Below are 14,026 nucleotides of genomic sequence, written 5' to 3' on the forward strand. Positions count from 1 at the left end.
TAACTTCTTCATTCTGAGATGCAAACTGTTTCTAATGCCATCCTTCATGCCAGAGGTCTAGCCAATGGAAGTATAGAGTATCTCTGAAAGCTTCACGGTGCATTGTGCTTTTGGGGGTTGAGGGAAGAAGCTCTAATGGCTTGGCTTGTCTCCTGGGCTTTCTCTTCTGTCTGCAGGGTGGCGTGGACGATGAGTTCTCGCTGACAGCTTACGTGACTGCTGCACTGCTGGAGGTCCACCTGGACCAGAATGTGAGTCCTCCATTTATTCGGTCTGTTAAAACATAGAGTAGTCACCTTTCTTCCTTATAGAGTTCAAAGCGGCTAACAAACGCAAGTAAAACATGTAGAACAAAATGCATTTAGAACATACAAACCATAATTTAAATCCACTGTTCCAGACTGCTAGTGTGAATGTGTGTCAAGGACCGTCTAGCTGGTTCCCTATGAATCAGGGTCCTTCAAAATAATCCTTGCTCATGTCTTGCCAACTGTGGGCCGTGGCTTCCCCAACCATCCATTTCCTGTTGGGTCTCCCTCATCAACTTTTCCTAGCATTATTGTCTTCTCGTGATGTGACCAAAGTATTATAGCCTCAGTTTAGTCATTTTTGCTTCTGGGGAGCATTCAAGTTTAATTTAAAAGCTGTTTATTTGTCTTTCTGACAGTCCCTGGCACCTGTAAAACTTTCCCACAATATGACATTTCAAAGGAATCAACTTTCTTCCTTTCTTCATTGTCCAACATTCACACCCATATTCACACCATGTGAGGGAACTGTGATGATCTTGGTTGCCCATGACCCATCTTTGTACTTGGTTAACTCGATCTTGGTTGCCCATGACCTAGAATTTTTCTAGCTCCTTCGTGGCTGCTCTTCCCAGGCCCAGTCTCCTTCTGACTTCTTGGTTGCAGCTTCCCTTTTGGTTAACAATGGAGCCAAAGAACAGTGTACCTGAGGGTCCTCCTCCCTGCCTACATCCCTCAGAGAGCCTTGCGCTGTGCCACTTCCAACTGGCTAGTGGTCCCTGGCCCCAAGGAAGCCCGCTTGACCTCAACCAGGGCCAGAGCCTTCTCTGTCCTGGCCCCCACCTGGTGGAACAAGCTCCCTGAAGAGATCAGGGCCCTGATGGAACTGAAAGAGTTCCGCAGGGCCTGCAAAAGGGAGCTCCCCCACCAGGCATTTGGTTGAAGTTGACTGGAACCAACAACACCCAGGGGGCCTCTGAACCTCCCTCCCAGGAATCTATGCACCTAACTTGGACAACCATGGACCTGTTTGATTGTTATTCTGTTAAACTGTTTGTTATAATAACAAAATAATTTGTTATTATTATCATTACCATTGCTGTTATTTCAATTTGATATGAAAAAACTGAGTTTAATGTATAGTTGCTTTATGTTTCATGTGAAGCGGTTTAATGTATAGTTCCTTTACATTTCATGTGAACCACCCTGAGCCTGGGATGGATGGATGGATGGATGGATGGATGGATGGATAGATGGATGGATGGATGGATGGATGGATGGATGGATGGATAGATGGATAGATGGATAGATGGATAGATGGATGGATGGATGGATGGATGGATGGATGGATGGATAGATGGATGGATGGATGGATGGATGGATGGATGGATGGATGGATGGATAGATGGATGGATAGATGGATGGATAGATGGATGGATAGATGGATGGATAGATGGATAGATGGATAGATGGATAGATGGATAGATGGATAGATGGATAGATGGATAGATGGATAGATGGATAGATGGATAGATGGATAGATGGATAGATGGATAGATGGATAGATAGATAGATAGATAGATAGATAGATAGATAGATAGATAGATAGATAGATAGATAGATAGATAGATAGATAGATAGATAGATAGATAGATAGATAGATAGATAGATAGATAGATAGATAGATAGATAGATAGATAATCTGCCCAGGCTGGGTAGCCATGAAACACTTTTTCCTAGGCAATGTTGGCCTTGAACCTAGCCAGCCATTTATTTAGTAGCTCCTAAGAACATAAATGGCTGCCATTCCTTGGGAACAGCGTCAACCATTCCTGTACGTTTACAGGGAAATACAGAAGACTAGAAGGGTGTTCCTTGTAGTAGATATCAGGAAGGACAGAGAGAGCACATTATCAAAGACAGTAGAAAGATTTGCCCACTTTGGATCCCCATTGGGGAGAAAGATGAGGTATAAATGAAGGATAATTTTAAAAATAATAGTAGTACATTGCTATGGCTTTCCCCAAAGAATTCTGGGCAAAGGTAGTTTGGAGACGTGTTCTGGGAGAGATTGCAGGTCCACATCTCAGAACTACAATTCCCCTGAACCTTTGTCCTATCCCTAACCTAACAGCATCCTTTTGTCATGTTGTAGAATACCATGGTAGAAGATGCTTTGGCCTGTCTCAAGAGGAACTTAAGCTTTGTGGAGGACGCCTACCCCAGAGCCTTGTTGGCCTATGTCTTCACATTGGCAGGGGACATGGAGACCCGGCAAGAGCTCTTGAGAAACTTAACTGAACAGGAGGCAGGAGAAGGTAGGAGAGATGATTTCATTCACTGGATACTTGATTGGTTCCTACTCAAATTATGACAGGCTCTGAGGTCCAGCCCTTTCCAAGAGTGTTGAACATAGGCCTGAGTTGGTTGCTCCTTGCCTCCGTTTCTGAAACCATGCATCAGCTCAAGTCATTGTTTGCCTGTGTGGGCCAGCAAGACCCCTCTAGTGTCGCTGTGGCTATGCAAGAGTCTCCTTTGCATGGTGTTCAAAAGCACCATCCGGTCACAGCTGACTGACAGGACAGCTGTTTGACTTTCAATAGGCAGAAGAGACCCGTGTGTAGGCGAAACAATGAGAAACTCTGAGCTGAAAGCTGTGAGGAGTTCAAGGAAGTCTGGGAATGGCCACAAAAGGTCTTTGACTCCAGCAGGCCTATGGTAATTCACACAGAAGAAGGTTTGAAATCGAAGGAGACTTGTTTGCTGAAGCTGATTGCAAGCTGATGTCTGCTGATCACGTCCACTCCACACTATTAGTCAACACCGTTGTCTTCCCCATAACAAGCTATGGATGTGAAAGCTGGACCCTGAAGAAGGAAGACAGGAGGAGAATAGATGCTTTCGAATTAGGGGGCCATTTCGCACGGCTTCAAAATAGCACAATGGTTGCTAATTGAAAACGCTACTAATTTGGAATAACCCACAACGTCGTAGACAATCTGCAACACTCCTGAAACCGACCCGCAAAAAGCGCTTTGTTGTAGCGCTTTCAGGGGAATCCCAAAAAGTGGATTCACCCTCCGGAAAGCGATACACTCCTGCAACCAATCTGCAACAATAGCGATAAAGACCTGTGCGTTAACATTGTTGCGGTTTCTTCAAAGTCCCTCCTCCTGAGCCTGTCCTTCAAACTTCCGGCGAAGCGATCGCCATTTTTTTTCCCCGAGCGAGTGGAGATCAACGCACCGGCGAGCCTCCGTTTAGCCAGTGAGGCTTCCCAGGCTGCAGTCCCTCCTCAGAGCTGTTTACAGTCACTAAGCACAAGAAGCCCGCAGAAGCCCGTTTGCTGATGTATTTTCCCTTTATTTTTCACACTGTTTCGGCTGAAAATCGCGCCCGTGAGGGGGGGGGGAGGGGGGATTTTTTTTTTCCACTCGGAGGCAGCGTGGCCACGATCAAATGACAGCTCAAACAGAGGCTTCCCCGGCTTCAGTCCCTCCCCTTCAGTCACTAAGCACACACATTTCACACATTCCATTCAGCCGAAAATCGGGCCCGTGAGAGGCGGGGGGGGGATTTTTTTTTTTTTCACTCGGAGGCAGCGTGTTAACGATCAAATGATCAAACGACAGCTCAAACACCCCAGGCAGCTGGATGGGTCTCTCCGTTGCAACGAATCTACCCAGATTCGTTACAATGGGTCTGTTTTTTTTTTTTTTAAACCTTCCTTAAAGGGAAAGGGGCTGTTTGGGAGCATGCTAACGGCTGCCCATTGGCTGCTTGATGGCCAGGGGCGGGACGAGCTTGGCAATAGCGCTTCCTTTCTAGCGATTTCTGCCGAGACCGGAAGCCTGTGGGAAACGCTAAAAAACGCAACTGATTCCACTACAAAGGCAGGTATGCATAACAACGAATTCCACTATTTTAAATGGCGATTTTTCATTCAGTGACCAATTTGCAACAAACATCCCCGTGCAAAAAGGCCCAGGGTGTTGGAGATAGATGCTGCGAATCCCATGGACAGCCAAAGTTATCAACAAGAGCGTTTTAGAGAGGAGCAAACCAACTATGTCATTAGAAGGCAAGATATTACGGCTAAAGCTCACTTACTTTGGACACATCATGCGATCAAACTCGCTAGAAAAATCATTAATGCTTGGCATGGTCAGCGGCAAAAGGAAACGTGGTCGCCAAAGGATCCACCGGCTCGACACGATCAAAGCCGATACAGGAATGACCATGAACCAACTAAAAGAAGCAGTCAGAGACAGGGGCGCGTGGCAGAGACTTTCCTATAGAATCGGCGAGGGTCGGACACAACTGAACAGATAACATCATCATCATCTTCATCATCATCACAGAAGACTGAAGGTCCATCCTGCCACGAAAGACTCAGAAGATTCAAGAATACCTTGAAAAGACTCCTACTTTGACGTTCTCTCTATTGAACTCACCAATTTATAGTTTTGAGTATATTTCTTGCAATCCCTCTCATTCTCCTACACAGGCTTTATTTCTGATGATTGTAATTCCTGTGTGTCCTGTCTGCCTCTGCCTTTCAAAGCAAGAGGTGCTCAGGGGCAGTTTGCCATTGCCTGTCTCTATGGCAGGGGTAGCTAAACTGCGGCCCTCCAGATGTCCATGGACTACAATTCCCAGGAGCCCCTGCCAGCATTTGCTGGCAGGGGCTCATGGGAATTGTAGTCCATGGACATCTGGAGGGCCGCAGTTTGACTACCCCTGTTCTATGGAGTGGACTTCCCTGGGGGTCTCTCATCCATGTGCTATCCAGGTCTGACCCTGCTTAACCTCCGAGATCTGATGAGATCAGGCTAGCCTGGCCATTCAAGTCAGGGCCTCCCTTATTCATCACTTTAAAATGCTTGACAATGAACATATATCAGGCCTGTCATAGGCAACTCTGTGGCTGCCATTTGAGTCCTGGCCCAAGGCCCCTGCCCAAAGAAGCTCAGATGCTGCCAGTGCAATTCATGTGCCTAGAAGCCCTTCTGAGTGACACCACATCCCCCAATGGTTTATGGCTTTCACTCTTAGAATATGGCACCTTTATTGCCCAGAGAAGGATGAAGTCAAAAAGCAGAGTTGCCTGATAATAGGAAGACACTTCGAAGCATTTGAAAGTCATTTCTGCTGTAACGACGGCTATGGGAAAGAGCCCCCAGTGATGCCTGCCCCCTTGTACAGAACTAAGATCACTCTTTCCTTTGTAGACGCAGCCTGGTTCAACACCGAGACATTTGCTTACATCCTCCTGGCTCACCTCTCTAAACCGGAGGTGTCCGCTGATGACATCAAAGAAGCCTCCCGAATTGTACCCATTCTTGTTACGAGCCAGAATTCATACGGAGGATTTTTCTCCACGCAGGTAATGCCACCTCTGTTTTTCCCTGCAATGATGGGATACTTGAGTGTGCCTTAATGGTTCACTCCATTGCAGGCTTTTGCCGTTTACGCACTGGTGGTTTCCTTCGTTTCTTCCCTGCTTCCCCCTCGGTGGTACTTTCCTTTTCTGCATGCCAACTCACTTTCACTTTGCAGGGGCTTTCTTTTTCCTTCTCCATGGACTTTGCTCTCTTCAGTTCATTTTTCCATTCTCTTTCTTATTAAAGTCCTATTGCCCCAGTTTTTTCTCCTTTCTTGGCTCCCAAGGCAAAAGGAGTTCACAAGCAGGACAAGTCCATCGAATCCCTCCCCCGCCCCCGGGAGACCACACCTCCACCACCGATATTGTGCCACTGCTTTTGCTCATTGGACAGCTCCAGGTGGGGGTGCAAAAGTTTTAGAAATGGCTGTGCCATGTTTTCAAAAGCAAAAAAAAAATAGAAAAACGGGAAAAGGAATCGGCATGGCAAATTCTGTATGGGGAAAATACCCACAGGTAGGTTTGAGCCCACAACGTTCTGATCTTCAGGCTACCATCTTACTAACTCACCTGTACACCCTAGGTTGGAGTCTACGACATATAAACAACATATAAAATTTTACCTGATTTAAAAAAAAATACACTGCGATGCAACGCTTCCATCAGAATCATGTTCTTAAAAACCACCAGGAATCCAAGTGTACTGCTGCCTTAATTTTTTAAAAAGAAATTCACAAGATGGGAGGGGAAGGGGGGAAGAGAGTAGTATATGTTGATACTTTTGTATGCTTGATATTAAAGCATAAGTTCCTAAGAAGAACCCTGCTGGGTCACACTGTGGGTCCATCAAGTCTAGCGTCTCATCTCCCACAGTGGTCAACCAATTCCTCTGGAGGGCGAACAGCAAGGCAGAGTGACTAAGGCCTTTCCCTGATAAGAACCTCAGAAGAGCCCTGCTGGATCAGACCAGTGAAGGTCCATCTAGGCCAGCATCCTGACTCACACAGTGAACAACCAGTTCCTCTGGAGGGCCAGCAACAGGGCAGAGAGGTTGAGGCCTTCATAAAACATCAGAAGAGCCCTGCTGGATCAGACCAGTGAGGGTCAATTTAGTCCAGCATCCTGACTCACACAGTGGACAACCAATTCCTCTGGAGGGCCAGCAACAGGGCAAAGAGGCTGAGGCCTTCCTCTGATGTTGTCTCCTGGCTCTGGAGGTTCCTTGCCTCTGAACAGGGAAGTTCCCTTTTATCACCTGGCAATACCTCCATGAATCTTTCTAATAACCTCCTTTAAAAAAAACCTTTAAAAACATCCTGTGGCAGCAAATTCCACATTTCTTCTCACCCAGCCATCTAAATCCGAGTCTCACTGATCATAGTCCAGTGCAACCTGTTGTACATCACACAAGCTCCTGTTGGTGACATGGCAAAACACCTGTGAATATTACAATGCAAAATACAAGGAACAAGCAGTTTTTTCATTAGGCATGTAGATCAAACCCCAGTGCTTCTTGCAGCCTGCTCCCATCCATTGCTCCTTCAGTGGCAACGTTTTAGACAATTGGAAGTCTGGCTCACGGCTTCCAAGTGGTGCCCCTGTCCCCTAAATCCCCCCCTCCAGTAACTGCTTTCTGCTCCTCAGGACACGGTGGTTGCCCTGCAGGCCTTGTCCCGCTATGCAGCCTTAACCTATCGTGAGACTGAAGATGTCCAGGTGCTGGTGAAGTCCTCCACAGGTTTCCAGCATGAATTCCACGTGGACAAGGGGAACCGGCTGGTGCTGCAGCAGGCGTCACTCCCCGAGGTGCCCGGGCAATACAAGGTGGAGGTCTCGGGGAATGGCTGTGCATATGTGCAGGTGAGCTGTGGGGATGCTGGGGTGCACACCCCAAAGGTGCCAAGGGCTCTTCTCTGTGATCCGCTGGGAGGAGAAGAGGGCACTCGGTTGCTAAGGTGGGAGCTGCAGCGAGATCTCTTGAGCCAGCCAAACAGCCATGATCTAACAACACTGGCTGGGGAAGGATGGGAAGCTGTGGGAAATGCCAGACAGGCTGTGCAATATTGCACCTACAATATCAGTGCCTAAACACAGTATGGCCATAGACCAAACGCGTTCCAACCCAGAGGTTGAGCTATATACAAATCAATAATACAGGCTTTCTCAGCCAGGGTTTCATGAAACGCTGGGGATTCTTGGCGGCCTTGGAAGAGTTTCCCAAATGGGTGGGAATCAATTAATTGTTAATATATATTTTTTAATTTGTTAAACATTCATTGGGCGATATGATCGTATATGGACATGTTGACCCCCTTCCCAAAATGGCCAGTGATGGGCTTGGAGGGGGTAGCCGCAGGCAGGGGAGGGCCAGCTGTAAAATTGTGTTTGGCTGGATACAAGGAGTGGGGTCTTTTGCCAACCATCTCCACAGGTGTTGTCACCACTAGATGATCTGATAAGCCCTAGAAAATGCCTGAGGCAACCCTGAAGCTGTTCACAATGAGGGCTCTGAAATCAATGGGCTGCAGGATTATCCCAGGGAATACCCCAGCCCGGACTGCCCACCTTGTATGCCACAGGATCATTGAACAGCCGCTTTGGTCCCAGCATCTCCCCCCTCCCAAAACCAGACCAATGATGTGGACAATTCTTAGTCCAGCCCTCAGGAGCCATTTCTGGCTCCAGGCAGCCCTAACTCCCTTCCGTATTCAGTCTCGTCACCAGTCGGCAGGAGCTCAGACAAAGGGGCTTTTTGCACGGCTTCAAAATCGCACAATGGTTGCTAATTGGAAACGCTATTGATTTGCCTTAACGCACGACGTCGTAGATAATCTGCAACACTCCTGAAACCAATCAGCAAAAAGCGCTTCGTTGTAGCGCTTTCAGGGGAATCCCAAAAAGTGGATTCACCCTCCGGAAAGCGCTACACTCTTGCAAACAATCTGTAACACTAGCGATAAAGACCTGTGCGTTACCATTGTTGCGGTTTCTTCAAAGTCCCTCCTCCTGAGCCTGTCCTCCAAACTTCCGGCGAAGCGATCGCCATTTTTTTTTCTCCGAGCGAGCGGGGATAAACGCACCAGCGAGCCTCTTTCTGTTTAGAGGCTTCCCTGGCTTCAGTCCTTTACCTTTAGTCACTAAGCACAAGCCACATAAAAGCCCGTTTGCTGAAATAAAGTCCCTTTATTTTTTACACATTAATTCAGCCGAAAATCGGGCCCGTGAGAGGGGGAGGGGATTTTTTTTTTTATCACTCGAGGCAGCGTGGCAACGATCATACGATCAAACGACAGCTCACATTAGGCAGCTGGATGGGTCTCTCCGTTGCAACGAATCTACCTAGATTCGTTGCTATGGGTCTGTTTTTTTTTTTTTTTAAACCTTTCTTAAAGGGAAAGGGGCTGTTTGGGAGCATGCTAACGGCTGCCCATTGGCTGCTTGACGGCCAGGGGCGGGACGAGCTTGGCAATAGCGCTTCCTTTCTAGCGATTTCTGCCGAGACCGGAAGCCTGTGGGAAATGCTAAAAAATGCAACTGATTCCACTACAAAGGCAGGTATGCATAACGACGAATTCCACTATTTTAAATGGCGATTTTTCATTCCGCAAACAATTTGCAACAAAGATCCCCGTGCGTAAAGGCCCAAAGATATTTCTCTCCCGTACAGAGCACTCTTCGCTATAACCAACAACCTGAGAAATATGATGCTTTTACTTTGAGTGTGGAGACATTGCCGAAGGAATGCAGCTGGTCTACCAGGAAACACTTTGATATTCATCTTCGAGTGAGGTACTAGATTGGGGGGGGGGGGCTGTTTTTTGTAATTTGGTAGTTTATGTTATAAAAACATAGCAATGTATAAATGATGAGACCAGACAAGGAAGGTAGACTGTATATAAAAAGACTATTTTAATAGCTAAACAGGATAGGGGAAATTGGAAGACAAAACAAGAAAATGCATAGCTCATTCAGGAGCTCTACACCTCAGCTGTTACACGGTGAATATTCAAGATGGATGTGCCTATCAGCCTAAAGCAGAGCTCTTCTCAAACAAAGGGAGGAAGGAGAATTCTTCTCTTCCTGCTGAACTTGTGGATGTGACAAACAAGAGTTAGGCAATGGCCCCTAAACAAAATCTGCGTATCTAAACAGACTACTTGACCCACTCTGCCTGTCCCCACTAGCAACAACTGTAAACAAACCGTTTGACCCTTTGACTGAAAGTCTGTGACTGGCTCTTGCTAAAGTCTAACAGGGACAGAGGGGGGGATCTTGGTCACCAAACTGGTGGTGAGTCAAGTCATCTAGCCTTCTGCACAGGAAGGATTCCTCTGGCTTCAGAAACGACTGAATAGAGCAGACCAAAGACTCCACTGCCTCTTCTGGGGGACATCAGTGGCCAAAATGCCCACGTTCAGGGTCATTATGTCATTGCCCCGCTGCTGACATCCACCAATGGGAAAGCAGCATGCCACGGGTGCCCCCATGAGAGGCACGGACAGATGCAGTCAACCAGTGCCGGCTGAAGGGGCTGCAGCCCTGCGGTGATGGCATTGATGGTCCATAAATGTGAAACACGCTGAGCAAGGGCGACCCTGTGGGGTTTTCAAGGCAAGAAATAAACAGAGGGGGTCGCCCTCTCCTGCCACTGCGAAGCAGCCCTCTTCTCCCTTAGTGGTCTCCCATCCAAATACTAAGCAGGCTAGAAGTCAGAGCATTACTAGAGGATTTTGGTTCCATTTTATCTTTTCATTAAAACAGGATTGTTTACTCTTGTAAGAATAGGTTCCTTCTAATGACTATGCACAGATAGTTAAAGGAGAGCAATTACTTCAACCCATTGAAACGTCTTACCAAAAGTAAGCAGGTTATAGATTAGGAGTCTCTTCAGAGGAGACAGCTCCAGATGAATTCGGGTTTTCAAACTCATCTTTCCTCAATAGCTGACTCACTTCCCTTTTGACTTCAAAGACCATGCAAAAGGATCCGTACAGGAATGTCTTCTTCAAATTTGTACAAGCTGTGCTTAGTTTATTCTTGCTACTTTAAATCGTGACGAAGAACATTCCAAATAGAGATTAGAAGGTTCTCCTGCAAGAGCCAGCTTGTCGGTGTAGTGGTTAGGAGTGCGGACTTCTAATCTGGTGAGCTGGGTTTGATTCCCCGCTCCCCACATGCAGCCAGCTGGGTGACCTTGGGCTTGCCACGGCACTAATAAAACTGTTCTGACCAAGCAGTGATATCAGGGCTCTCTCAGCCTCACCTCCTTCACAGGGTGTCTATTGTGGGGAGAGAAAGGGAAGGCAATTGTAAGCCGCTTTGAGACTCCTTCGAGTAGAGAAAAGCGGCATATAACAACCAGCTCTTCTTTTTCTTAATATCAGGGCTCTCTCAGCCTCACCCACCTCATAGGGTGTCTGTTGTGGGGAGAGGAAAGGGAAGGCGACTGTAAGCCGCTTTGAGACTCCTTCGGGTAGAGAAAAGCGGCACCTAAGAACTAACTCTTCTTCTTCAGTAATATCAGGGCTCTCTCAGCCTCCCCTCCCTCACAGGGTGTCTGTTTTGGAGAAAGGGAAGGCAAATGTAAGCCACTGTGAGACTCCTTTGGATAGAGAAAAGTGGCATATAAGAACCAACCTCCTTCTTCTCCATGTGGCTGCCTGCTGGACTCCTACCAATGCACCAATGGCCTTCATTTCATACTTGCCTTCCTTCTTTTTGCAGCTACACAGGAAAACGGGAGAGGAGCAACATGGTCCTGTTGGAAGTGAACATGCTGTCGGGATACATCCCCATGAAGAAGACTGTGAAAGGGGTCAGATAACTGATTATCAATTAAATTTTGCTACCCGTCCCTTCCACAGTCACATCTTGAGTTTCACTGGGGGGGGGGGGGGAGTTGCCTGAAGAGGAGAAAGGTTCTGTGGGTTAGTAGAAAGACAGACTGAGGATTTCAGATCTCTCTTGTCTTGAATGGGGCTGTGCCCCCCTTGAAAGTCCTGGTTTGTAGCTTTGGGGGTGTTACTCAACACAGCAATCGCCTTAGAAAACCAGAACTGGCTTGGGAACCTGGGTATGTGAAGGACCATCTTTCCCTCTATGTTCTTGCCCAGGAATTAGGAACAGAGGGATAGGCTCTCCTGACTGCCCCATCCATTAATGACTCTCACCCCGAGGGGCAGAAGAGAAAGGGCCTTTTTGGTGGCAGCCCCCCCATTACGGAACAACAACCTCAGAGAAGTACACCAGGCCTCCTTGCTTCTGATTGTCAGAAGGCAGCTGAAGGCGATTTTATTTAGGACTGTATTCAATTAAAGCAGTCCTAAATTGTAATTTTAAGACTTGGGTTTTTTAAAAAAATGTAATCTATTTCATGTGTTTTATTAATACTGTAAGAAGCTTTGAACTCCATAGGGCAGAAAGAAGGCTAATAAATATTTTAAATAAATCTATTAGGGCTTTTCTATCATCCCCCACCCCCAGCAGATGGGGCACCGGTTTTCTGGGCTAGATGCTCAAAGGAAGTTCTTATGCACAGTCGCATAACGTCCTGGCACCGAACATGCCTGCCAATGCTGCACTCCTTGGCTAATGCGATAGTCCTTTGCTTCTTGAAGCTTTCTGAGCTGAGAAGCACCAGCTGTCCAATGGAAAGTCCCCTGTTTGTTGGTCTGCAGCAGGGGTAGTCAACCTGTGGTCCTTCAGATGTTCATGGACTACAATTCCCTTGAGCCCCTGCCAGCGAATGCTGGCAGGGGCTCATGGGAATTGCAGTCCATGGACATCTGGAGGACCACAGGTTGACTACCCCTGGTCTGCAGGATTTCTTGCCTTTGTGGAAGACGATTGATGTGACTATTTAGTTTCTCAGAAGGCTAAGCCCTTTTCTTATGTGGGTGGGACAATACATGAGGATGTTTAATATCTGTGAATTTAGGCAGATTGTCGGTGGGTGGGCAGAAGGGATTGTGTCGGTGCTTGGCTCTTGCATGCCCGAGGAAATGCTGATTGCCACTTCGGGACCGGGAAGCAAATGATCTTCCAGACTGGCCAGGGATTGTGGTTTGGGGAGGGCATCATCTGGGCATGGAATTGGGATCACTGAGGGTGGTCAGGTAGTTACGAATTTCCTGCATAGTGCAGGTTGGTGGATTAGATCAGGGGTAGTCAACCTGTGGTCCTCCAGATGTTCATGGACTACAATTCCCATGAGCCCCTGCCAGCGTTTGCTGGTAGGGGCTCATGGAAATTGTAGTCCATGGATATCTGGAGGACCACAGGTTGACTACCTCTGGATTAGATGACCCTGGAGGTCCCCTCCAATCCTATGATTCTATGAAATGTTCTTTTCCAGAAATTGGTCGATTTGATCTTGGGGGACACCGACTGGCTCTACATTTACAGGAAATGTTTATATCATCATCTCTTTTCTATTCCAACAGCTGCTAGAGAAGCCTCTCGTGAAAAAGGTGGAATTTGACCCTGACAAGGTCAGCGTGTACCTGGATGAGGTGAGGGCCGCACAGGTCTTGGCCATCTTGACAAAAACAGGGGTGTGCAACCAGGATGGTCATTCAGCAGAGCAATCCCTTAAGGAATGAGGAGCAGTGGAACAGGGGTGTGGTGCATGAGTGGTTGGTGGCAGAAAGAGGGTCAAAGAATCACGGTTGAAAAGTTTCCCTGTTCTGAGAGAGGGTATCTGACAAAGGGAGCTTTGACTCTCGAATGCTCAGACCCTGGAATCATGTTGGCCTCGAAGCATCTGCCAGACTGGAGTCAGGCTGTCTCCTCACTCTCTTTCCCTCCTTCTTCAGCTGGACAGTGATGAGCAACACTACAGTTTCTCGGTGGAGCAAGAATTTGATGTCAAAGACCTGAAGCCCGTGACAGTGAAGGTCTATGATTACTACCAACCAGGTCGGCATCTGGCTGGGGGAACCAGCCTCATTCATTACCACCTTTGTTTATACACAGCCCAGTGACTACCCTGTATCTACAACCCCTTTGCAATCAGATCACTCTGCACACTTTCCTGCATCTTCACAGAGCCTGCCAAGGAGAAGGAGCTAGCATATATTGCTTTATATATAAATACATTCTAGAAGCTCCCAAGAGTGCTTACCCCTCCCACTATGGAGGGTGATTTTCCTGCCCAGAATCACATGATGTGGGAGGGGTTAGCATTATCCCCTCAGTTCACCTTCTTGCTGCTGCAGGCATGTCAATCCATTATCAGCAGCCCACAGAGGGGAAGGAGGGAGGGCTGTGCAACTGCACAGATGACCACTCAGTGAACAACAGTTACAGGTAAGTGCAACCCTGTTTTCATCTTTGTGGTTTCTGTGCAGTCCCTCATGGGAAAATAACAAGACAACTCACTGTGGAGGAGGGTGTG

At 47.4% G+C, this 14,026-nt stretch overlaps 1 protein-coding gene across 1 annotated transcript in view; it reads left to right on the plus strand.

Moving 5' to 3' along the window:
- Positions 1-14,026, plus strand: part of LOC143841532 (alpha-2-macroglobulin-like protein 1) — a 65,016-nt gene that overhangs the window by 47,475 nt on the left and 3,515 nt on the right. Inside the window, exons 28-35 of the mRNA XM_077345916.1 lie at positions 177-251; positions 2,404-2,566; positions 5,480-5,634; positions 7,276-7,491; positions 9,299-9,420; positions 11,356-11,446; positions 13,074-13,142; positions 13,446-13,548. Coding sequence (XP_077202031.1) covers positions 177-251; positions 2,404-2,566; positions 5,480-5,634; positions 7,276-7,491; positions 9,299-9,420; positions 11,356-11,446; positions 13,074-13,142; positions 13,446-13,548 — 994 coding nt within the window. The remainder of the gene's footprint in view (positions 1-176; positions 252-2,403; positions 2,567-5,479; positions 5,635-7,275; positions 7,492-9,298; positions 9,421-11,355; positions 11,447-13,073; positions 13,143-13,445; positions 13,549-14,026) is intronic.

Source organism: Paroedura picta, chromosome 7, assembly GCF_049243985.1.
Source record: "Paroedura picta isolate Pp20150507F chromosome 7, Ppicta_v3.0, whole genome shotgun sequence".
In the NCBI taxonomy this organism is placed as follows: Eukaryota; Metazoa; Chordata; class Lepidosauria; order Squamata; family Gekkonidae; genus Paroedura; species Paroedura picta.